This window comes from Pseudorasbora parva, chromosome 25 (assembly GCF_024679245.1).
Source record: "Pseudorasbora parva isolate DD20220531a chromosome 25, ASM2467924v1, whole genome shotgun sequence".
NCBI classification, from domain to species: Eukaryota; Metazoa; Chordata; class Actinopteri; order Cypriniformes; family Gobionidae; genus Pseudorasbora; species Pseudorasbora parva.
In genome coordinates, this window is record NC_090196.1 from 22,915,170 (window position 1) to 22,941,599 (window position 26,430).

The following is a 26,430-nucleotide window of genomic DNA, read 5'->3' on the forward strand; positions in this document are numbered from 1 at the left end:
TCAGTTCATGCCTGATGACATTTCTCAACAAGCGTTCTTGTTCCGTGGTAGATGGAGGATGAGTCATCCGAAAGCATCTTAAGCTCATAAATGCACTCTGCTCATCATCTGCTACTGATGAAGTCATAATTACAGAGCTCTCGCCGTGCAGTCCTAGATATCATTCAGCGTCACCTCCATCCTCAGATGTCTGACTAACAGTCGGGCCAATGAAAAGAGATGCCGCACAGTCACAGTTATGAATCCATGTTCACAGATGGCCACAGCCTTCAAACACTTTTTGCTACATCAATCTTGTGGACGTGACATTTGCCCCCCTCGCGGCGCCTTACACAAAGGTTGCTTTTGAAAGATTACTTCGGAGAGAGATTTTCAGGCGAACAGAACAACCTGATGTATTTCGGTCCTGGAAAAAACTCAAAAAGATTAAAAGCAGACTGCACCTGCACCTGCTATTGACATATTTTTGTACAGTATGATAAATGAATATCCTAGTTTTTCAGTTATTAACTGCATTAAATAATTTCTGTACCACTGAGCAAAGATCTTGTTGCTGGTCATTAGTGGTGCTTGCTAAAGCAAAGTATCACTATTACCTACTTGGGGGATTTGAACAAATCCCTAACACTAAGCATTAAACTTTTTGGTGCATAAATTTTCCTGAATACCTAAAATCATGCAGCTTGTTGAGGAAATGTGCTTTTACATAACATTTTTACACCTGGTGGATGATGAAATGGGTGAAAACATCCTCAGAGTTACATTGAGGAAGAGACATATACAGTACTGATCAGGCATAACATTAAGACCATCTCCTAATATTGTATTGGTTCTACTTTTCCAAAACAGTCCTGACCCATCAAGGCATGGACTCCACTAGACCCCTGAAGGTGCGTTGTGGTATCTGGCACCAAGATGTTAGCAGCAGATCCTTTAAGTCTTGTTGTAAAGGAATTGTTTGCTCAAGTCACCTTCATTTATATAGCGCTTTTCACTATACAGATTCTTTTTGATTCTGTAGAGAATGCAAACCCCAAAACATGTTTTGAAAGGATACCATTAGTATCTTCGTGTAAACTTTGTGTAAACTTGGTCAGCCTATAGGTAAGCGCGTTTGAATATGTATATGCGCGAGCACGTCGTTTTCTTTACAAAATGACTGTCAAATTACTGGTCTGCATTGCATAATACAGTGTTTTTAGTCGTTTCCAATAATTTACATAAAGTTTTCATCTGTACAGAAGGAAAGTAAAGTGAAGGAGGCCTTCACGAGGGAGTCTAGATGACGCGCTGACACGTCAGGGCGGCATTGTGGTCGTGTCTAGGCACAGGTCCACTATGTGATCTGGATCCGGCCTGGATCCGGCAGACTTAAAGGGTTACTTTAGCGATTAGCATATGGCGTTGTATCAGTAGAAACCCTGGAGTATATTCAAATGATTGTGCTCCCCTGAGACAAGAGATTTATGCATTTTATTTCTGGAAAAATTCCTCCCATGACGCAAATATTGTCAATTTGCGTCATCGGGGGAATTGTTGGCCAGAGACTAAAGACTACAGCCAGCATAGGGAGCCCTTTCTGCATGTTTTCAACTCGCGCGTGGGGGTCGGGGATGGGAGATCACACAGCACTCAGCTCGCAGCTGCAGCCTCAGGCATTCATGTATAAACGGTGCGGCCAGCAGAGCAAATTAAGTCTTTCAACTTCTCAAACTAATTCCTATGAAGGTTAAGCTTTCAACGGCATGAACTGAAAACGTGCCAGACTGAACATGCGCTGTGAATCTATGCCGCGAGTGCTGCCGCGTTTACCTCAGCTCTCATCACGAGCTCATCCATGACTGTCAATATATATGACTCCCAGAGCGTTTTGGGCTGTGAGACTCCCTCAGTGGCTAAATCACATATTAAACACACGCGTTCAGTTTTTAATTGTAGTGACTGTTCTCTAACTGAACTGATTTTATGAAAATGAACGCGGTCGCGGTGGGAAAGTGATCAGTGATTCAGTAATCTAGTAGCGGTGGCTTTGGGAATGGCCTCGTAGGGCAGCGAAGCATTTGTTGTCTTTCATCCCCATGAGACAAAAATGCATTTTCTGTCTTTTCTCAGTCTAGAAAGCACCAAATAAAATAAAAAATTCACATTTCTACTACATTAATGACCCAGTTTAAATACAGATTCATCTTCCCAGCGCTGAAGTACTCCTTTAAACCTTGGGATTACCAGAGAGACTACATTATGCCTTTATTGTGAATGTGATTATAAACAATATGCTTTGTGTTGTGCCGCTAGTGTTTGCCAGTGATTCTATGATTTTATGGAACCAGGAAATGACTGAAATGGTTATAATGTTGACTGAAATAACCATTCGTTACAACTGAGAAATGCAGCAAAGCATTTGTGAAGCCACAACACGCACAACCTTGAGGCGGATGGGCTACAACAGCAGAAGACCCCACCAGGTACTACTCATCTCAACTACATATAGGAAAAAGTGGCTACAATTTGCACAAGCTCACCAAAATTGGACAGTTGAAGACTGGAAAAATGTTGCCTGGTCTGATGAGTCTTGATTTCTGTTGAGACATTCGGATGGTGAGTCAGAATTTGGCGTAAACAGAATGAGAACATGGATCCATCATGCCTTGTTACCACGGTGCAGGCTGGTGGTGGTGGTGTAATGGTGAGGGGGATGTTTTCTTGGCACACTTTAGGCCCCTTAGTGCCAATAGGGCATCGTTTAAATGCCACGGCCTACCTGAGCATTGTTTCTGACCATGTCCATCCCGTTATGACCACCATGTACCCATCCTCTAAAGGCTACTTCCAGCAGGATAATGCACCATGTCACAAAGCTCAAATCATTTCAAATTGGTTTCTTGAACATGACAATGAGTTCACTGTACTAAAATGGCCCTCACAGTCACCAGATCTCAACCCAATAGAGCATCTTTGGGATGTGGTGGGAACGGGAGCGGCATGGCCTGATGTGCATCCCACAAATCTCCATCAACTGCCAGATGCTATCCTATCAATATGGGCCAACATTTCTAAAGAATGCTTTCAGCACCTTGTTGATTAAATGACGCATAGAATTAACTACGTATCAGTTATGAAGGCGAAAGGGGGTCAAAAACAGTATTATATATATATATATATATATATATATATATATATATATATATATATATATATATATATATATATTATTATTATTATTTTATTTTATTTTTTTAAGGTAAATTAAGCAACACAAGACTGCTTTGCTGTTTTCTCGCACCATGCCAGCTCTGTTAGACATCCAATAAATCACCCGTGCGTTAACTGGCATGGACACTCGTGCCTGGCAAGACATGAATTAAACCTAATACAGCATGGATCAGCACCACCTGTTCTCTTAGAACAACAAGCCTTAGACCTAAAACTTATCAGTTTTCATTTCAAGAACAACACTTTACATAAAAACCCTCTTAAACCATTATAAAAGGACCCTCAGGGACATGTTTGGTTTGAAATAAATACCGTTCACTGAAATCTATCTTTCAAATTAAGCAACATTCAGAGATTTAACACAGCTCAGTCAACCGTATGCAAATAAATAAGGTTGTTTATACATTTAAATGCATGTTACAATGTCATATCTCTTTTGAAAATGTTTTGTATGGTAGATTTCATACTTTAATTCCTAATGATATCTGTTAGAACCATTTATGCCTAAATTTGAAGATTAAATATTTTAAATCCTGTACAGCTGGTAAAAAAAAAAAAAAAAAACATCATGTACCACCATCAAATATCTCACAGCTATTGTAATATCTGGTATAATATAATATAATATAAAAAATACACTGTCTGAAATGTCAGATTAAGAGACTGCCGCAGCAGGAAACTATTTCTAATGAAGTCTACTCAGGGGCGTGGAACTGGGGGGATAAAGGGTACTGAGTAACCAGGGCCCAAGGCAGGGAAGTCCGTTTTCTATACATACACATACATGGTACGGGGGCCCAGCAAGATGGTTTGTACCCAGGGCCCAAAATTTGGTGCTACGCCCCTGAGTCTACTGTTTGGTACTGTCCAGCATTACTAAAATAAATGAGAAGGTCATTGAAAAAGCAGGAACTTATTCATCATTTATAATGTTACAATGTCTGGGAGAGATTTAAAAAGATTTGAATAAAGTGAATACTTTTTCCTGAAGACAAATTTCATCAAATAATATGCTTTTTACAACGCTTGAATTTTGCAAGGATGTACTTTACAACGTTTCCTCTATTGGTAGCAAGTGACAGCTTAAGGGTCAGCTCTGTTGACGCATTTTTTAAAAGCATTCAGTTTTATTTGTCCTTGGCTGATTTTTGGTGATAAAAAAGGATTATTCTAAGAGATATCTCTCTGATATCACTACATACACCAGGAATTGTGAAGGCTTATTGCAGAGCAGGTTTCTGCTTGTCAGCGGCTTTGCCTCCGTTTTGTCAGTGATTGAATTTGGAGCCTTTAACACCCAGAATTTTATCAGGCCATTTATTACAAACGTCTGGAATGTCCCCAAGTTCAATCTAGACTTACCATTATTGATCAAAACACATGGCACATCTGAAATTGGATTAGTCACCTCGGAAAAATATACAACAAATAAGAGTGAGCCTGTGTGTTTTGTGTGTTTAGTTGGGAGGTTTTTAAACCATTATTTAAAATACAAAAATCTATTGTATAGACAATTTTTGTAGACAAAAGAAAAAATCTTATTCAGAATTTTAAACCATAACATTTTCACTCAAGAAATCCAGAGTGGCATGGACGGTAGATTCATAGAAAAACAAGAGTGCAAGGTTAGTTTGAAATGTGAGCTAAAAGCGCCCTCTAAAGGCGCGTTAAAGGTCCGCTATTTTATATATTTATAACCTTATTATGAAATTGTCTTTTTATTATTATTTTCCTATTATGATTTTAAATATTTATTACAATATTTCTATAAATTATTCATTGATATTATACATTTTATAAACATTTATTATAATAACAATTTAATATAATGAATATATAAATATATAATATATTAAGTCAAAGACATTAAACACCAGGACCCAAGCATTTTTCTGAGAATTAATCCACCAATTGGGTGAAGGCATAGTCTTCTATTTCATTAGCAGAAATTAACTTTAACTTCTTTTTTCTTTTTTTCTACACTGTAGAATGGTGGTTCTTAACTGTGGGACCACTAGAGGGCCACAGCAAACGTCCAATGGGCCACAAGATGTCTGAAAAGCATTCAAAAAGTTATAGTATAAAAATATACTACATTATAATACTAAAAGATTTCTGAAAAGCATTCAAAATGTTATAATATGCATAAAAACTACATTAAAATGCTAAGAAATGTCTGAAAAGCATTCAAAATGTTTTATTATAGAAAAAATATACTACAATAAAATGCTACAAGAATTCAAAATCTTATATTATAAATGTATTTTTTTTTACATTATAAAAATATACCACATTAAATTGCAAAAGATGCTGAAAAAAAATCAAAATCTTATATTATAAAAATATCTAATTTTTATATTGTAAAAATATACTACATTAAAATGCTAAAAACATAGTGCCATTTTTTATTATAATAATCAGAAATATACAACCTTACAGTGGCTCTGAAGAAAGTAACGTGTGAATTTGCGCTATTAACTCTGCCATACATCTAATATGATTTTTTATATAAAATCAGCACATTTATATAAACCTCCCAAAATATTCTGTTATTATAAAGAAATAACTATTGTAATAATACTATTTATAATAAATCATATGATTGTTATTATATTATTTATTATATTATAAATCCATAACATACCAATTACACTATAATATTGATACTAATTTACATTTTTGGGGTCTAAAAATTGTAATATAAATTATATAGAAATATTTGAATTACTATACAATATAATTATGATTATTACCAATTATAATAATAATGTATTGTATTAGATATTAGATTACATCTCTACACTATTGATATAATATATTAAATATATATTAAATACTATACACAATGTTGGGTAGTAATTGATTACATGTAGCCTAATCTAGATTATGCATCAGATTACAAAAATGTATTTATTAAATTATATTAAGTTTTATATGCTCACAATTAGATTACAGTTACTTTTTATGGATTAAATGCTATTCACACAATGGCGGTAAATTATTCATAGTTTATTGATTCTCCCCAATTACTGTGCTTTGACTTTATTCACAAATGTCCATGCAAATAAATTTGTGATGCTTCTAAATTTGGGAACAAAATCACCTCTCATTTACAGCATGTAAGAGATGACTAATTAATGTATGTAAATTACTAAACACTCCTGATATACAGCTGTGAAATACTGTCTTCATTATACCAAATTGACATTATTGTTCTGGACAGGACGACGTATTGTTGTTCATGTTATGCAGGGATTCCTAAACCTTTTTTGTTTTTGTTTTTTGTCAGGCAAAATCCATTTGACCTAAAATATTTACATGGAGACCCTTGAGATTTTAAAAGAGTTAGGTTAAAAGTAATCTAAAAAATAATAAAAATGTAGTCTAAATGTTACCTAAAATTAGTAATCGTGATCACGTTACAAACTAGGCCTACAATTTTGGTCATGGAATTTGAAATCAGTAACAGATTACAATTTGCAAGTAATCTGCCCAGCCCTGATTATACAATATTAACGTGATTACTACCAATAATAATAATAATAATATAATGATGTATTATATTACAGTCACATTGTTACACTATTGATATACATTAATATTATTATTACCTGTTTGCTATTTTATCTATATTATTTTCAGAAACGATTCCTTTACAAGGTCACTGACCATAATCTGACCCTTGTTTTATATAATTGTAGCAATTTGAAGAACTACCACGAGGGGGCGCGAAACACCAGAACATGCAAACACGTTCATTCACGTGCGTTTCTTCGTCTTACGTTTGTGCTTATAAAACATGCAGACCGACTCAACAGGTATCCACAGCTGAGATACCCGTGCAAATTATATTTATTTTCCATTCTTGCTTTCCTCAAAACACTTTAGTGCGTGATTTACGTGTTTACCAGTCGCATGCCAAGATCTGATGTCATAATTTGACGATTATTTCCCACGAACATGGCGAGCAACACACGAGAGAAACGTGACTGGGCTGGATCTTCAACGTGGGGCCTAACCAATAGGCGCTCGGGAGCCCGAGTCACTCATTCCGGTAATCCGTACACGTGTCATTCTGCCGCCCAATAGACGCGGGGAGAGGCGGAAAATTCATTGCGCTACTCTGGCTGCTCCTCATCTCAAACTTCACTGAGGCATAATGTGGACCCTGAGCGACTGAAAGCTTGGATTGTTTACGCTTCTGGACTACATTCGACTGCACTGGACCTTTAGGATGGAATAAGAGTGTTACTATGGGAGTGAATTCTGTGCATTGGTTTCGCAAAGGGCTGCGGCTTCATGATAATCCGGCTTTGCAGGAAGCTCTCAATGGCGCGGACACTGTACGCTGTGTTTATATTTTGGACCCGTGGTTCGCGGGGTCTGCCAACGTGGGAGTCAACAGATGGAGGTCAGTGCCATTTATTTGAGTGGCTCGTAGTTATAAGCAGATGTACGTTCGCTGGATAGTTTTAGTTATGGTGGAGGGTAACGTTAGGTATGGTGGCGCGTAACGTTAACTACGCAGCTCTTTCGCTCAGCCGCTGTTATGTTTTGGCCCTGGTATGCGCTGACCGAGTGTACGTGGTAACTTAGCTGGTTTCTTAAATGTAATTGTAACAACAATTTGTTAGTATATCTTATTGAAAAAACAAGAATTGAAACACTGACGTTTTATTACCGTATATTATATAAACGTAAATTATTTACTCGCGTAAGGGCTGTTTAGTGCAGGTGAACAAACTTTACAAGTCAGCTGGACACTCCAGCATAACTCATCTATTTTAGTGTGCTATTTCTCCTTTTTTTTAACACGAGAAATTAATTTTAACCTTTAATTGCATAAATATATAACTATGGTGATGCTGATACCCTTTAGCTGAATGAAAGCTAACAGCTAAGTTCTTTTTGCACACGCCCACTTTGGTTTTATATAACGGCTAAAATTACAATTTCATTACTGCGTCATTGAATGCGAGTCTCTGTGAAGACAAATGCGCGCGTTTTGGAGACAAAAAATAAAAATAAGAACGTGCGTGGATTGTTAAAAAGATTCCAAATGCAATAGTGCGAGTCATGTGATTTTCACGTGCGCTGTTCATACATGCTGACAGATGTGTGTCGTGTGAATGAATAACCCGGCAATTTAAATATTGTAATGCAATTTAAACCAGAGTGTTGTAGTGAAATATGTCAATGCAGTCGAACTTTTAATTTATTTTATTATTAACGACAGTTTGAGTATGCTAACATATTTTTTTTTCATATGTAATAATAATAATAAACAAGGTGCATGCTGAATCAGACAGTAAGAGTTTTATAAACTGTATACTTAAAATATTATTATTGTGTTATATATATTGGGGATTTTGATTAGTCATATTCGTATATTTTGAATCCGCTCCAGTCGGTTCCAATGCCTATTATAAAACAGACCAGGCCTTGAATAGTATTTTGGGAGTATTTATAATATACAAGAGATTATTAGTATTTTTGTGCCCAGATATAATCATCCAGTGCAGGTTAATTGAAGATTGGTGTAATCGCTGCAGGATAGTATTAACATTTAAATTTAAATAATTTGCTATTTGTTTCAAATGTTGACTGAATGTATTTCTTTTGTGTCTCTGCTGTGATGTCAAGAATGCTTTTTTTTTTAATTTAAAAAAGAAAATAACTGATAGTTATTTTGCTAGTGGGTATCCTCGACTGAAACTAGCGCTGCTTGCAGGATCACTGCATATTAATGCTTAGTTTTGTAAATAATATTTCTTTCTTTTTTCTGCAGATTTTTACTGGAATCTTTAGAGGATTTGGACACAAGTTTGAGGAAACTGAATTCAAGGCTTTTTGTTGTGCGGGGACAGCCAACGGACGTCTTTCCAAGAGTCTTCAAGGTATGCATTTGTCTCAAGTCTTTTTGTCTCGTATCTATTTGTCTCATTTTGGCTTTTAATATCTAAACATTTATGTCTGATAACTTGAAACATGCAAAATACTGGTGCATAATGCAATCCTGAGTTCTTGAAATGCCCAAGTTGTATTTGATAACAGAATGTTCCATATTTAGGGGATTTGATGTTGTATATTTTAACATCAGTTCATTTCATTTGAATATATTCACAGTAATTTTAGTGATGGGTTATCATTAGTAGAGTCTTTTGCTAGTGTTGCCTTGTTTCAGAAGATAAACAATCATTTTGTCAGGTTTAGTCCAAGATCATATTTTTATTCTTATTTTTTTGTTTGCCAGCAGCCCTGTTTTTTAATCACAGATAACTTGAACACTGATTTAAAACATTGCCAAATAGCAATCTCTGGGTAATGCGTTTAGCAAACATTAGCTCTTGGCTGGTTGCTATGGCTACATAATATATACAGTGCGCTTAGTCAACTGGGCAGAGAGTAGATGAAGCAGTGGGTGTTGTGACTGCTGCTCCTGTAGTGAAACATCCTCCAAGTAATGGATTCAACTAAATTATGGTCATCTTTCAGTGTTGCCCATTTGATACAGGGCATAATGGAAGGATGGAATATGACAAGGACGTTGTTGGGTTGAAATCACAGTTTAAGTTTGGGATGGACTTTGTGTTGCTTCGTGCCTTGAAGTTATTTCCTAAGTGTTTTAGGTTGTTTCTTGGTTGTATCATTTTTTTAAATTATCATTTTGTTTGGGCTGGTAGCCTAGTATGATAATTACAGTGTGATATTTAAATATTACAAATACACCACCAATCAGAATATTTAAAATATGTTTGAAAGAAGTCTCTTCTGCTCACCAAGGCTGCATTTATTTGATCAATAACACAGTGATGGTGTGAAATATTGTTTAAATGTAATATTAAAATATTTATTCCTGTGATGCAAAGTTGAATAGTCTTTAGTGTCACATGATCCTCCAGAAATCATTTTAATATTCTGATATACTGCTCAAAAATGTCTCATTATTATCAATGTTGATTTAAAAAAAAACAACAGTTATGCTGCTTAATTTTTGTGGAAACTGACTTTTTTCATGGTTCATTGATAAATAGAAAGTTTAATCAAAAAAGAAGGTTCAAAAGAACAGCATTTTTAAATGGAAATTGTTTGCATTGGTTTATTGTATGTCATGTTGGATAAATGTAATGCATCTTTGCTGAATAACTATATACATAAAATAAAAATAACTATATATATGTAATATTTATTTAAGTAATAAATTGTTATAGAACCCAAAACTTTGAACAGTAAACATCAATGTTTAACTGTTATTGAGAGTTAATTATTTATTTTATTGTAATTTTTTTTAATAGTTTTTAATTCAGTATCAAGTTCTCACATAATTTTATACCTACTCTGGAAAGTTCAACATATTTTCAGCCAATATAATCAAAGCAGTTGGTGTTAAAATCCAATTTCATGGAAATGCTAATCCTTATTTTCCTTTTTTACACAGTTATCACAATATTCATTGCTTGAAAGATATGGGAACCATGAGTAATATAAAAGTTTATTAGTTATGCTTCCTAAGGCAAACATTACTTTACTACTATGCATAATTGGCTTTAGGGGTCTATTAAAATCCATAACCTTAACTGTTATAGTTTGGTACCTCCCACAGCGCGTACATTTCTCATTTAGACCCTCCAGTAATTCTCTATTCAGCTACATTCAATCTGATTGATTTACACCAGCATCTTAAGGTAGTTTATTAAAGATCTTCATGCACTTCCATGCACTGTTGCTCTCTCTCTCTGTTGCTCTCTCTCTCTCTCTCTCTCTCTCTCTCGAATGACAGTGCATCATTCAGACATTGTCAAGTGAGTTGTACAATCCCTTTGGCAGGTTAATAATGCTGTTTGTGCAAGGGGGTGAGGGCATCAGCCATTGGCATATAACCACCAATATGTAATAGAAGGAGCTAATGTTTAGTTCTTCCGAACAACTGAAGAGCCGTGTGTGAAGATTAAATTGACATCACTAGTACTGGCTCACCTTTTTAGTCCTTATTAGGTTATAAAACACTAAATGATTATATCACTGGACTGAATGTACTTTATGTCAAAAGAAAAAGCTGGTTAATGATGTTAACTTGAGGACATCATTGACCTCACCTTTATGTAACACTTTTTTTCATATATTACTTTTTACATGGCTAGATAAGGTGTACATATATACTACATGTTGATGTTGTATTTATTTTGACCTTTTGTGTAATTCTTTAACTTATACATCTGATAATTGTCTCTTACAGGAGTGGAATGTCACACGTCTCACGTTTGAATATGACTCAGAGCCTTATGGGAAGGAAAGAGATGCAGCCATCATTAAAATGGCGCATGAATACGGTGTGGAAACAGTGGTACGAAACACTCACACGCTCTACAGTCCAGACAGGTGGGTGATGAACTTCACACATTGCTCAGTAAAAACTGACTTAATAAAGTTTGGTTTTGTCAGGAAATTCATTCATAGGCTTAATTGTGTCTCTAAAATTGTCAGACTATTCAAATAAAAATATAAAATTAATATTAATATTACATTCTCTCAGGTATGTCAATTTTTTATGGGTAGTGTATTAATATTTTTATAATGATTTTATGAGCTTATTTACTAGCTTGTATTATAATACATTTTAAAATGTAATTTATTCCCTGTGATGGCATTGCTTCAGTCTTCAGTGTCACATGATCCTTTAGAAATTAATCTAATATGCTGATTTGCTGCTCAAGAAAAACTTATTGTTATCAATATTAAAAAAAAAAACTGTTGTGAAAATAATGATAAAAAAATTCCAGATTCTGTGATGAATAGAAATTTACACAAAAAAAAAACATTTTTTTAAAACAGTAGCAATGTCTTTAATGTCACTTTTGATCACTTTTGTCTTTGCTTGAATAATAGTATTCATTTCTTTAAAAACTGGCACCATTTTTTACTCGCATCTGACACAGATCGGAACTTGTTGCACGTGTAAACGCAAAAATCTGCACACGATCCACTTTTTGGTGATCTGATATGAGCCACTTCCAAATGTGGTTTTAAATTGGATACATATCCGATATCTGGACATGTGGCCTACATCTAAACACGAATATCTGATTTCCCCTTTGAATTCCAAGCGTCGGACTGGGGGGATAAAGGGTACCGAGTAACCAGGGCCCGAGGCAGGGGGCGGCCCTTAGAAGTCAGTTTTCTATACATACACATACATGGTACGGGGCCCAGCAAGATGGTTTGACGGGAAATTCACTTTTGACGGGAATGAATGTGCACATCGAAATTGGGTGCCTAAAGTAAATGTAAACGGACCTGCCAAAAAATGGGATATGATTAAAAGATCAGATCTGTGCATTATGAACCATTGTTGGATTGTTTTGATGTCATTAATGTCACGCATACAAGTTTTAAAAAGTTTTATTTTATCTCTTGAAATTTGATGCATAATTGTATTCTTAGAGCTTTCAATTCTAAGTTCAGGCGAATAAAAACGATGTATTTTCATATTGCCCTCACAGACTTATAATAAGCATGGTAATGTGAGGTAAAATATTGCAATATTTTGAAATGTCAGTTTATTCTTTTGCTGCACCACCCCTAATATCACATTTTCAGAAACGTGGCCCTCACAAGTTTAGCAAAATGAATGATCTAATCAAACAGCATTGAAAGACATTCTTTATCATCGACACAGTGCTCCAAACACACTCAAGTCTCATTTGTCATCATAGAGAATCTGTTTTATGTTATTCTGAAGTAAATGTGGCAATGGGTTTGGCACGAAACCTACATTTCTCATCTTCTCAAACATTTGCATACCATTATAGCTTGTTAATGATCAGCCGTTATATAAGAGTTATTAGAGAAACGAATCTAAATTTCATTACCACTTCCTATTAGGGCAGTAATTATTCGATATTATATCATTTCAGAACTTCATATTTTATTCATTACCCAAGCACCTTTTACCCATCAGGCCAGCCAGACAATGTTATGTTCTTTTTTTCTTTCTTTTTTTGTGCATATTTAAAAAAAAAAATGTTTTTACTCAAATATGCATGAATATTTTAGTTTGATCATTTTTAACTTTTGAATAAAAAACATCTCAATCATGAAGGGGATGTGGTGATTGGTGGTGTGGTGGATGTGGTGATTTGCAATGTATTAGGGATGCAAATAATAGGTATTAGGATTTTTTTTAAGCCAGTGATCAATTATATCAGTCAAAGGGGTGTGTAAAAATGTGTCAGACTGCAGCTCATACTGTGTGTGAAGAAAATCTCTTGTGTTGAATTTAAAGCTGTTGAACTAAAAGCAATAACACATTAAAAGTTGAAAAAAAGCAACGTTAAAGCAAGCTATATTTGACCCGTAGTTCAAGCCAGGGTTGCCAGTTCGGCAGTTTTTCCTTACAAATCATTATTATCCAGTAATTGTAAAGAGCTTTGTGCTTTATAACTTCTGATGAGAAACTAAATCTCAGTTTACAAGATCTGTCCATTTTTATCATGAAATTTAAACATTAAATTGCGTTTTGGGGACGGGTGTGTGTCAATACACCGTCAGAAAGAATTAACTGGTCAAAAATAATGAAAAAAAGATGGCATGTTTTCAGACCTCAAATAATGCAAAGAAAACTTTTTTTTTTTAAACAACACAATACTAACTTAGTAAGAGTTTAGAAATAAATATTTGGTGAAATAACCCTGATTTCCAATCACCGTTTTCATGCGTCTTGGCATGATCCCTATCAGCCAGTCGCATTGCTGTTGGGCGACTTTGACAATACTGGTGCACAAATTCAAGCAGCTCACAGGGCTCTAAATAGCACCCTTTTCGGGTGCATTTGCGCCTGAAAATTACTGCGTGCGACTGTGAAAAAATATTTAGGCGTACCGGTGCGAGTGACCCGCTCGATTCTCATGAATAGATGTGTAATTCAATCAGAATAAAAGCTACAACTCCCAAAGTGTATCAACACTGCGAAACTGCTACGTTTCTTACTGCAATCCACTGCTCTTCATGCCTTCAGTCAGCAGAATAAGTGCAAAAACGTGTGCGACGGACTACACTTCAAAGATTGTTTACAAGGTGAAACGAGTGTGACACAGTTACCAGATGCCTCGCGCTGATGATTTACAGACAAATCTAAATTAACTGGAAATACCACAAATTGGATTGTCATAAACAAGGTCAGAAATGAATGGGGGCCTGGGGCAAAAATGCCACCAAAACAAATTAATTAATAAATTGATAATAATTTCAAGTTCTTGATTTGAATCTTTATCACACATGCTATTTACAAAATGTATATAATGAGAATCCTGAATCACTATGGTACACATAATAAGTGTTTATATTCCCGCTGCGGATTAACACAGTACCTGCGCGACTCACCATAGACACAAACAGAGAGAAGTAGATCAGGCTACAATGTTCTTTCGCAAGACGCATGCAGTTCTATTTATTAAGAATTGCTATTACTCCGAGTATTGGCATGATTGCCTATGTAATACTGATCTTGTGCAAAAGTCCAATAGAGAAGTTGATATTAAGAAACAATGTTTTAGCCACAACACTGTCTACTTTGTGAAAATCAAAGCCACACCAGAGCTAATGCTCATCTCCAAGCGATTCCATTCAAATGTGTGTTTTGAAGGATTGAATGAATGACTCCCACAAGATTTGCCGCCTACCTACTGGCGGTTTTATTTTCATATTTATACATTGCATGGACTAAATATCAAACCTTTAAAGCTACGCTGTGTGATATTTTTTCCCATCTAGCGGTGTAAAGGTATATGACCATCCAGTGAATATTAGTTTCTGTTCCTCTCAATTCCGATTTCATTTTAACTCCTACGGTGGCCGATTTAGTCCAAGATTAACATGGCTTTCAATTCGATCTCGTCCATGAGTGTTCCTTCAAGTGATGTTACTTTAAAAAAACTATTAGAATTTGCAGTTGTTTAATTTTTCAGTTAACATGTAGGTTATGACATCTAAGTAAAATAAATAATAGTTTTACATTTTCGTTATATATATATATATATATATCATTTTTTTTTTTACCATTTCATTGCTAACAACAGCTGTCAGGTTCCCAGACAAATGCAAGCTAATCTTAGTAAAGTAACTTTTATCAGTGCTATCGTTATTCTGTATATTGTACGACATCACTAGCGTAGGGCTAAGTTTACACTGTAGGAACAGGCTTTCAAAAAGGCTTTCAAGGTTTTCATATAGCAGTCTCAAGCAATCAAGTTAAAACGTGAAAGGCGAAGCTTGAATTTACGGTTATTTCCCTCTTTGGCTAATGTTCTTTCAAGATGGAGGAGCAACATGGCGAACCCCTCATCTGTATGAATTTTAAATGGCATATTTTATTTAAAAAAAATTTATTGACAGATGATGCATACAAAACATTGCTCTTATAATGGTAAAACTGCCCCTGGACTTTAATTTAAAGGGACAAATATCTGTAATTGGGAAGTTATAATTGGAATGTGTTTGATTGATTAGAAAGTGCTCCTACATTTTTTACTGTGCTCCTAAATTTAGTGCTCCTCAAGAAAAAAGTTAGCGCAGCGCCCTGGCTCAGCTTGATTTAATTCCTTACATTCCAGAGGTTTTCAATGGGGTTCAGGGCTGCAGATTGTGATGGCCATGACAGGGTCTTGGATTGGAGTATAGTACTACACAAAAAAAAAAAAAAAAAAATGTCGGAGCAGAAAGAAACATGTTTTCTTCCAGGATAACCTTGTATGTTGCTTAAGTCACGCGTCCTTCAAACATTTACCTTTACCTGGGGTCCTCTAATGGCTAGACAGACACCTGAAGAGACCAACAACCCATAGTCTCTCGCACCCACTGTCATTTGGTGGAGGTTTGGGGAATAACTGGTGGTTCTTCAGTAAGGCTCGAATCCGTCTTTGCGAAGAATGCATAACTCAAACCATGTAAGATTAAATCAAAAAAGAAAATTGCTTCCTTCTGCTCTGACAACTCGAAGGATTGGTTTCTCGTGCAGGACAATGCTCCAATCAACGTGTGGATGGAGGACCACCAGATCAAGACCCTGTCATGGCCCTCACCACTGAAAACCTCTGGAATGTAAGCAAAGGGGTCACCAGCTATTAAATCAAGCCAAGCTGCTTAAATTATTTCACCAGGAGTGTCATAAAGTCGCCCAACAGCAATGTGACTGGCTGATATGGATCATGCCAAGACTGTTATTGGAAATCAGGGTTATTCCACCAAGTATTGATTACTGAACTCTTAAGTTAAAACTTGGTGTTGTTAAAAATAATAATATGAGTTTTCTTTGCATTATTCAAGGTCTGAAAACACTGAATCTTTTGTTATTTTGACCAGTTGTCATTTTCTACAAATAAATGCTCTAAATTATAATATTTCTATTTTAATTATGGAAGAAATGTTGTCAATAGTTTGTAAAAGAAATTAATAATGTAAAAAAAAAATGTTTAGGTCAGAGGGGAAAACCTCCTTGATATTAGTGCTCATCATGTGGCAACATTCCCTAATCATTGACTAGATTACTCTGTAAACTTTGCCAGCACTTAATGTAATTCGCGTTATGTGACATAACAAAAAACTTTGCGGCACTGTGACTCTGGGCTGCTCCTGTGTTTGTGCACAAATCGCATTTTCTCTCATGTCTTTCCTGAGAGTATTACCAAACATGAGAGAATGGCTCTCTACTTTATTGTGGGGAGAGCCATTATTGTGCAGATAACACTACTGCTGATGTGTAATGTAAAACAGGTGGCCTTTTGCATAGGTTACATAAATGAGATTATACACCTCAAACTCTGTCTCATTCAGAGGGAAAGAGAGCGAAAGCGTGTGTGAACGCATGTGCTGGTGTGCCTGACGTCAGTCTAGTACAAACAGAAGAAAGGAGACTCACTGCTGCCATCTGGTGATTGAAAACGGCCCTGACGGTCACACTGAGAAACATGTGCTGTGGGTGGGAGGGTGAAATAGCTCAGCAGGCAAGTCACCACTGCAAACATGTGCGAGCCGAGCGCCGGGCTTTTACTAGCAAACACGCGGGTGTCCCCTGATTCTGCACCGTGCCGAGAGAGCCGGCCAATGGCAGGGCTCCACCCCTGACGGATATAGACAGTTGTATAAGATCAGGACTATAAATATGGGACAGGCTGTTAATGTGTTAAGACTGTTTTTGTTATTTAGAGGAGACATTGAGGCCGTTGGCTCTTTTCAGAATCAGCCAGGGACACGTGTGCTTGCATTTAGAGAATGTGGGGAATTGTGTTCCCTGTCTGAACAGTGGAAACACTGCCAGGCGATCTTTCCTAGTTGATCGAAAATGACTTTACTTTAGTGACCTTGTTTCCCAAATAATAAAACTGGGCTTTTTGGAGTGCCACCTCAGGTGGTTTGAAACCGTTTGGTGCAGAAGAATGAGCTAGAAGTGAAATGTCCTACAAGCTTGGTTGTGTTAACATCAATCAGGGCAGCAAGGTTGTTGTTGTTTTTGTTTGTATTGATCCCCCTACATTAAGTATTTTTTAAAATAATTGAATTCAATCATTTATTTTACACTTGTGGTCAAAAGTTAGCGGTTGGTAACATTGTTTTGATGTTTTTGTAAAGTCACTTATGCTCCCCAAGACTGCATTTATTTGATCAAAAATACAGTATATAAATAAATTATTATTTAAATTTAAATAACTCTTCTGTTTTAATGATGGGAAAGCTGTTTTTTTTTTAGCATCATTACGTCAGTCTTAAGTGTCACATGATCCTTCACAAATAATTATATTATGCTGATTTGCTACTCAAGAATAATTTCAGATTATTCTGATATTTGTGGAAACCATGAAATGTCTCCTTCCCAAATAAATGTATTCCTTTACAAAATTTGCTAACCCCAATCTTTTAGTAATTTGCAACATTTGGGTCCAAATTTGCATACGTCATAATTATTCGTAATTGATACACAAATGTAAAACATATAGGGACTGTGACATCACTATCAACTGGCACAAAACACTTTCGAACATTTATTGTTGAGCCTTGAAAATGAACTTATGATGCTTTTGAAAATGATTTATTTCTACACTAAAACGTTTGACAGTCATTCAACAAGATCAAATCAAGCTAGTTCAAAACAAAGACATTTTCCTTTCTAAGTTCTATTAATAATTGACCTCAAAGATAAAATAGCTGCTTTTAGACAGTGAAATCAACTACATGTTTTTGCTTTTTCCTCAGGGTCATAGAAATGAACAACCACACCCCCCCTCTCACTTTCAAGAGGTTTCAAGCCATTGTGAACCGACTTGAACTTCCCAGGAAACCGTTGCCGACCGTCACTCAAGAGCAGATGGCCAGGTGTCGGACGCAGATCTCGGACAACCATGACGAACGCTACGGCGTGCCCTCTCTCGAGGAGCTGGGTTTTAAGACTCATGGTGACAGCACGCATGTATGGAAGGGTGGCGAGACAGAAGCCCTGGAAAGATTAAATAAACACTTAGACAGAAAGGTGAGACATGGAGATACTTCATGAAGTTATACACTTTAATAATGACTAATTCATTAATAACAAGAAATGCAGTTGTTGTTTTTTAAATAAAATTTCATCTTTTTGTTTTGATGCAGGCTTGGGTAGCGAATTTCGAGAGGCCCAGAATAACTGCTCAGTCACTGTTTGCAAGCCCAACTGGACTTAGTCCTTACCTACGATTCGGCTGTCTGTCATGTCGCGTTTTTTACTACAATCTGCAGGAACTCTATATAAAGGTAAGTAATTGTTGTTTTATGGCATTGTTAGCTGTCATCTAGAAAAGTGCAAGTTTAATACAGGGTGGTTCAATTTGAATAATTACACTTGCTCTTAGATGCATTTAACTTTAATAATATAGGGCCCCATAATCAAGCCTTGGGGGACACCACAAGAAAACCTGTGTTAAATATACACTACCAGCTAAAGTTTTGGCCACACTTGACAGAATTTATATTTCTCATAATCTTAAAAAAAACTTTTGATCTAAAGGCTGATGTTAAAATGTTTGAATTTTATTTTAGAGATTAATATAAATTGTCTACATTTTAATTTCTTTACAAAACCAATTTAAATGGATGAGATGGTGGCACCAAAGCAGCCATCTAGTGCCCAGCATACATGGGAGCTACTTCATTACTCATTCATGTCCTTGCACTTTTCCAGCTACGGAGACGCTCCAGTCCACCGCTTTCGCTCTTCGGCCAGCTGCTGTGGCGGGAGTTTTTCTACACAGCGGCCACCAACAACCCCAACTTTGACCGTATGGAGGGAAACCCCATCTGCGTGCAGATTCCCTGGGACCACAACCCCGAGGCGCTGGCTAAATGGGCTGAAGGTCGCACAGGGTTCCCTTGGATCGATGCCATCATGACCCAGCTAAGACAGGAGGGCTGGATCCACCACCTGGCCCGGCATGCCGTAGCCTGTTTCCTGACTCGGGGAGACCTGTGGATCAGCTGGGAAAGCGGAATGAAAGTAAATAAGATTTTGCAACTTCCACTTTCTTGCTTTTTATTCTTTTTCTCTTCTAATCTCTATCTTTCTTTCTTTCAGGTGTTTGAGGAGTTGTTGTTGGATGCCGATTGGAGTGTGAACGCGGGCAGCTGGATGTGGCTCTCCTGCAGTGCGTTCTTCCAGCAGTTCTTTCATTGTTACTGTCCTGTGGGCTTTGGCCGCAGGACGGACCCCAGTGGAGACTACATCAGGTACACCTAAACCACTGTCAGACAGCATGTCTTGCATCACTTGCAGTAGGGATTGGATGGTGAGGGAATTTTTTAATTGGTTAATTGACGTGTGACATCACTGGTAACAACGGATCACTCAGGTGGTTTGGAGTTTTTTTCCTCTCTTCCACCTTCCACTTAAATTGCTTATGAATGCCCATGTGGCCGTGAACATTTTACTTTCAATTTAGTTGAAATTCGAGGGCAGCATGCTTGAATGGTGGGTTCAATATTCTTATTGAGAAAAACAACAACAAAACGGACAATGACAAACTTGCCTGTATTCCTTCCCATTGGCTTTAAAGGGTCATGAAACCCTAAAACATATTTTTTTAGATGTTAGCAGATATGTTACTCTCCAGCTCCAAACATGAACCAGCACTGTGTATGTGCACATATTTCATCATGTCTTCAAATGAAATATACACTGATTAGGCATAACATTATGACAAGTGAAGTGAATAACACTGATCATCTCTTCATCACGGCACCTGTTCGGGGGTGGGCTATATTAGGCAGCAAGTGAACATTTTGTCCTCAAAGTTGATGTGTTAGAAGCAGCTTGTTTTTTTTCTCCCCTCATATTTTGATATTCATTTGTCTGAATAATGGGTTTATTGCTGCTTTGTTTTATTGGTGGTTTTCACCCACCCTCTACACCCGCTTTTTCACAGCTTTTTTTAATCTTTATCAAAGATTAAAAAAGAGTGAGATGACCAGCCTAAAAATGGGTTTAATGACACTTTAAATCCAACATATTGTAAGTTTTTAAATTGTAGTGTCTGAACTAAATGATTATTATCACTATAAAAAATCAAAACGACGGTGGGGGGCGGTACCGCGGAGGGCAAGTGATGTAATTGGTGTGTGGCTAAACAAGGTGTAACACCGGTACCATTGACTATCGACAAGCCTTACTGGCAGGTGTTATATATTTTGAGTTTTGTAGATTTGTGTTGCATAAAGGCTTATGTAAACTGCCACAGGTTCAGATCCCTCCACTGTGCATATTCAAAGGAGCTGCTGTGACATTGTGAAGCCTTCTAAATTAAGAATATCATAAGAATACCTTAGAAAAAAACAAGCTGCGTCACATTTTGGGACACACAAGATGCCATAACAAATACTAAGAATTGATGAAATACTTTTTATACTAATAATGTAATTTGTAATAAGAATATTTATAATAAATATATATATATATATATATATATATTTGCTATTATTTCTAAGTGTCTGTTTTAAAACCATCTTATACATTGTCACATGCAGGAGGTACATCCCGAAGTTAAAAGACTATCCTAACCGCTACATCTACGAGCCATGGAACGCTCCAGAATCGGTGCAGAAAGCGGCCAACTGCATTGTGGGTGTGGACTATCCTAAACCTATGATCAATCATGCCGAGAGCAGCCGTCTTAACATCGAACGAATGAAACAAGTTTACCAGCAGCTGTCACACTACAGAGGCCTTAGTGAGTAACACACTGGATCTATCAAACACAATGTAAGGTTTATTACAGCCCTCTAATGGAGGAAGTAGGAAATTACAGCATTTTGTCACCAGCTAAAAGATTGTTCTGATGATAATGAGAGCTTGTGTAAGGGATTATTTAAGTAGTAACTTCAGGTCAGTAATTTACTGTAATTTATTACTACATTTCTTTGACCCAGTAGCTCAAAGCTCTTTTTTTTTTTTAGACAATGGAGTTCATAGATAATTTTGCTCTTGCATTAGAGGTAAATGCGACTTTAAAACCAAATGCATGTCAGAAGCTTGGAGTGACATGTCAAATGTCTCAACTACAGGTTAAGTTCAGGATCACACAAAAATGGAAAATGAAGCAACCGAGCAACCAAATCTGTGTGCAAAGGCCCTTATACAAGACCATTAGTGATTTATGCTTATAACGGTCAAATCAATTGATCAAAAATCAATTTATGATCGCTTGTGATCCTAAGTGGCACACTGATCTTGAAACTTAAGGTGACACTCTATAGAGATCTGATCATGCCTGCCTGCCCACACAAAATAGAAAATAGTACATTTGCAGAGGTTGCATTAGCTCAAGATTGTAATTTACTGAATTTTAAATGCATGCAAATGATCCAATTGAAAAACCGACATTTTACAGATAAAACGTATGTTATGTTCTTGCCCTGATTGCTAATTTTAGAGTATTGTTAATTAACATTGAAAAAACAAGCCTGAGTGCATGTTGAGTTCAGACTGAAAGACGAGAAGAATTTAAGACTAGTATTTTATTTATTTATTTTTTATTTATTTTAATTAAGAGCTCTTACCCAGGAGTCTTTGTGATTTTCAATGTGTCCTAAAAATACATATAGTTAGAGTATTTTACGATGTAAAAAATGTTTCCAGTAAATTTACAACCCAGTCCATCAACGTGATGGATAATGATTGTTTCTGTATATTATTTGTTGTGCAATTATGGATGATGACTGATCAGCATTTACAAAAAATGTGACAGACTTTTTCCTTTTGTGACAGGTTTGCTCGCCTCAGTCCCTACGATCCAGGAAGAAGCGGAGCCTCCCATGTCAGATGACTCTCAGGCCAGCAGCAGCACTGCCGGTGAGACGCATCAATCATCATACTGACCTAACATAGGATTCACTGTGCAGCTTTCTGTTTTTCTCTGTAAAGCAAAATGTGACTCTACACTCCCTGATTGCACATAAAAATGTTTACCAAGCAGCAGACTTCAACCTTATTGTTAATAACCTATCATACTATTGCTACTTTGATTAGATACACAATTCGTCTTGTCAGGATAGTACTTTTGCTGAAATGGCATCGTGTTTTTTTACAGGTCAAGCTTTTACTCCAATCCCTGCACCTTCAACCCCGCCTAACTCGGAGCCCTCCAGCCCGACGGCAGTTGTCCCCGGCACTCACTCCCAGAGGAAGAGAGGTCGACCCTTTGAGCTCATGAGCAAACAGAAATCAAAAGTCAAGCACACCATCCAACCCAAAGGAGTCGACCAGAAGATTGATGAAAAGCAGTGACCACAGGTACAGACCAGAGCTGTAAAACCCAGTGTTTGTACCAATATTAGAGCTGCATGATTTATTTGTTCAGACAAAATGCATGATCATTCGTTCGGTCGCAATTGTGATTTCAAACACCCAGGCAATCACAGACAGGCTTAGCGCATCGGTCCCATCATTCTGTAATCGCGTTCTCAAGGTCAAGGCGACAGTCCAAAATCTAATCTAATCACATTATAGATACAATATAGAAATAGAGCCTCTTAAAGGGTTAGTTCACCCAAAATTATATCAACAATTACTTACCATAATGTCGTTCCACACCCATAAGACCTCCGTTCACCTTTGGAACACAGTTTAAGATATTTTATATTTAGTCTGAGAGCTTTCTGTTCCTCCATTGAATGTATGTACAGTATACTGTCCCTTTCCAGAAAGGGAATAAAAACATCCTCAAAGTAGTCCATATGTGACGTCAGTGGGTTAATTAGAATCTCTTGAAGCATCGAAAATACATTTTGGTCCAAAAATAACAAAAACTACGACTTTATTCAGCATTGTCTTCTCTTCTGTGTTTGTTTTCAATCCTCAAATAAAGATTCAAACGGTCATGAATCAGCGGATTGATTCATGATTTTCGCGTGTCAAACTGCTGAAATCACGAGGCATTGGCGATCCGAATCATGAATCAATCCGCTGATTCATAAACATTCAAATCTTTGTTTGCGGATTGAAAACAAACACAGAAGAGAAGACTGCTGAATAAAGTTGTAGTTTAATCAAGAGATTCTAATGAACTAACTGATGTCATATATGGACTACTTTGATGATGTTTTTATTCCCTTTCTGGACATGGACAGTATACTGTACATGCATTCAATGGAGGGATTGAAAGCTCTCTGACTAAATATAAAATAGGCCTTATGGGTCTCGAATGACATTAGGGTGAACCATTAATTACAGAATTTTTATTTTGGGTGAACTAACCCTTTAACGTGTTGTTTTGCTCATTTTTGAAGCTCCCTTTAGGGGCTCTGATAGCAATACCATGCAAATTGATAGAACATAATTTATTAATCATAACTCAATTTGCTAACAGCTCCAGTTGAATGAATTTGAAGTGTGGGAGGTATTCCATAAACCTGTTTTAATCCCACAAATATGGATTAAGTATATTCAGCAGAGAGCAAAACTAACCAGCTGACAGTGATGATGATCATGAATTATATTTCTGCCTTCTGCAGGTTAAGACTTTATTTGCAGTCCCATGTCCAAAGGGAGTCGGACTCGGAGGGAACCATCCATCAGACAGAAACGGCAGTGTGGAATGGCGCCACCTTTCGCAGAAGAACAGAAACGCCACTAATACAATACAACAACAGATTAAACGCCGCAGTTCCGTCAAGGTGTGTTATACTGTAGATCCAGGGCTTCTTTCCCACACAGCTGCTTTTGACCTGCTAAACAAAACATGATTGTATGAAGATACAGATGTGTTTCAGATGTTTAGTTCAGCCTGCATTGCGATCAGACAGAAATGTAATGGGCATTGCCATCGGCGTTGACAGTTTAGGGTAATGAACGATTCGCCGAAATAAGTATTCGTGAAAATATCTAGCCAAATCTTATGCAACTCTGGTAATTGTATGTAATAAAAATGATGTGGGAACATTTGATGATAAGGCCTGCAGTGTTCTCACCACAGGAATTGAGAATTGTAGTTTTTGTATGAAATCTGATATAGTTGAACTCTATAATTGCTTGCAAGCTACAAGCAACTAGTTCGCACAAGCAATGAAGAATTTTACTTCTTTGGTTTCGGTAATTTCTCCCTATAAATATACGCTTTGTGTATGTAATGCAAACATTTCATTGCCACTGGCTGCACTAAAGTTTTCTGAATTTAACATTATCCAATCCTCTGATTAATTTAATAAGCTTGATTTATTTACAGAGTCATTCATTATAACGTTCGCAGGTTTTCTAACAGCTAACATCGATTAATTGTACATTCCACTAAATGTGTTTGTTCATTATAATTTAACGATTTAAGATGTTCTCTTCGGCGATGTGGAACAGCTTTATTTATTTTCCCTCCCTTTTTTCTTTTTTGTATTGTATAAAAGAGTTTATTTTCATTAAATGGCTGACGGGATTGTTAAGCTGTTGTTTGTAGGCTGTAATTTATTTAAGCCTTATCACTGCATGCTTCTGTCAGTGACAATGTTTCTGCGATATATTGCATCTACGATGTTTCACTGTAGATTACAATGTATCAAATAAATTTCTTGAATCTATTTGAAACTCATTTGACTTTTGTTTTTCTTCAATCTGAAAAATGTATGCATCCAACACCCTTTGTTTTACAAACTTGAATGAAATCCCATGCGGCTTGGTGAAAAGAGGTGTGCTTTTTTTATTCTAAGTGATATAAGATTTTTTTTGCCTGGTGGACATTACAGCAGCTGACGTCAAAAGAGGGACGTTAAAGTAAGCCATATTTAGGTGTCGGGAAATATAGAGACTTTTTGAGGGCTTTTTTTTTTTAACTTGGATTAGAATATAACCACAAAGAGCACCTTAGCACTATAGCAACATGCTTAAAAACACACAGAACACCCTAGGGAACCATTTAGCAATGCTTGACTTCAATCACCACTAGAGGGCGTCATGACCCTAAAATGTTTGTATTTCACATTTTGTGTGTGTGTGTGTGTTTCTTATAAAAGCTGAATTGCATTTCTGCAAAGGCCTGCTCATTTGCATTAAGTGATTAAAATGTATCATATTTATAGTCATAGTCATAACTTCATTTATAAACGTTTCTAAATTTTCAGATGTCTCTTATGACCAGTGTTTGGGAACAGCGTTAAGTAATTTAATTTAAAAATAAATGTAACTTATCAGTTAATAAGAAAAATTGTAATTAAATTACAGTTACTAAATGGTTATGATTACAAAGGTGGTTACATCTGAATATTTTATGTAAAAAGCTGGGATATGTTGAATAATATTAATTTGTTGCTTTGCCTGTTTTTGATGTGCACGGTGCCTCCAGACATTTAAAGGCAGTTTAGTAAAGCGATGTTATTCTGATAATTTTGATTGATTTGCGGTGTTATTGTTTTAAATTTGCATAATTGTTTGGATTTGCAGGTTAACACTGCCTGGTTAAATGTTTGAAAATGATTAACAGTTGAAAACATTTGTTAGAAATTTTGAAAAGTAATCACAACGTAATCAAATGTAATCAGTTACATTACTTTAATAAGCTTATGGAAATAGTTAAACTACTTGTTACATTTTAAATGGGGTAACTTGTACTCTGTAACCTATTACATTTCCGAAGTAACCTTTCCAACACTACTTATGACTGTCCAGTGCAAATCTTTCATTCCAACAATATACACTCCAAAAAAAGCCTTTATTTTAAAGATTTA

The 26,430-nt window shown here is 36.3% G+C and overlaps 1 protein-coding gene across 1 annotated transcript; it reads left to right on the plus strand.

Annotated features, from left to right (window-relative positions):
• The first annotated feature begins 7,017 nt into the window (after positions 1-7,017).
• Positions 7,018-25,298, plus strand: cry2 (cryptochrome circadian regulator 2). Its single transcript, XM_067435810.1, has 11 exons — positions 7,018-7,624; positions 9,002-9,110; positions 11,450-11,592; positions 18,457-18,730; positions 18,847-18,987; positions 19,415-19,726; positions 19,805-19,956; positions 21,250-21,452; positions 22,490-22,573; positions 22,812-23,014; positions 24,235-25,298. Exons 1-10 carry the CDS (start codon positions 7,467-7,469, stop codon positions 23,006-23,008), a joined length of 1,773 nt encoding a protein of 590 aa, XP_067291911.1. The 5' UTR covers positions 7,018-7,466; the 3' UTR covers positions 23,009-23,014; positions 24,235-25,298.
• The last annotated feature ends 1,132 nt before the right edge of the window (positions 25,299-26,430 follow it).

Bases quoted from the DNA above. Each gene is read 5' to 3' on its own strand.
- cry2 (XM_067435810.1), top strand. From the start codon at position 7,467: ATGGGAGTGAATTCTGTGCATTGGTTTCGCAAAGGGCTGCGGCTTCAT. The intron at 9,111-11,449 runs GTATGCATTTGT...TGTCTCTTACAG, and splicing joins TCTTTCCAAGAGTCTTCAAG to GAGTGGAATGTCACACGTCT. The intron at 21,453-22,489 runs GTGAGTAACACA...CTTTTGTGACAG, and splicing joins GTCACACTACAGAGGCCTTA to GTTTGCTCGCCTCAGTCCCT.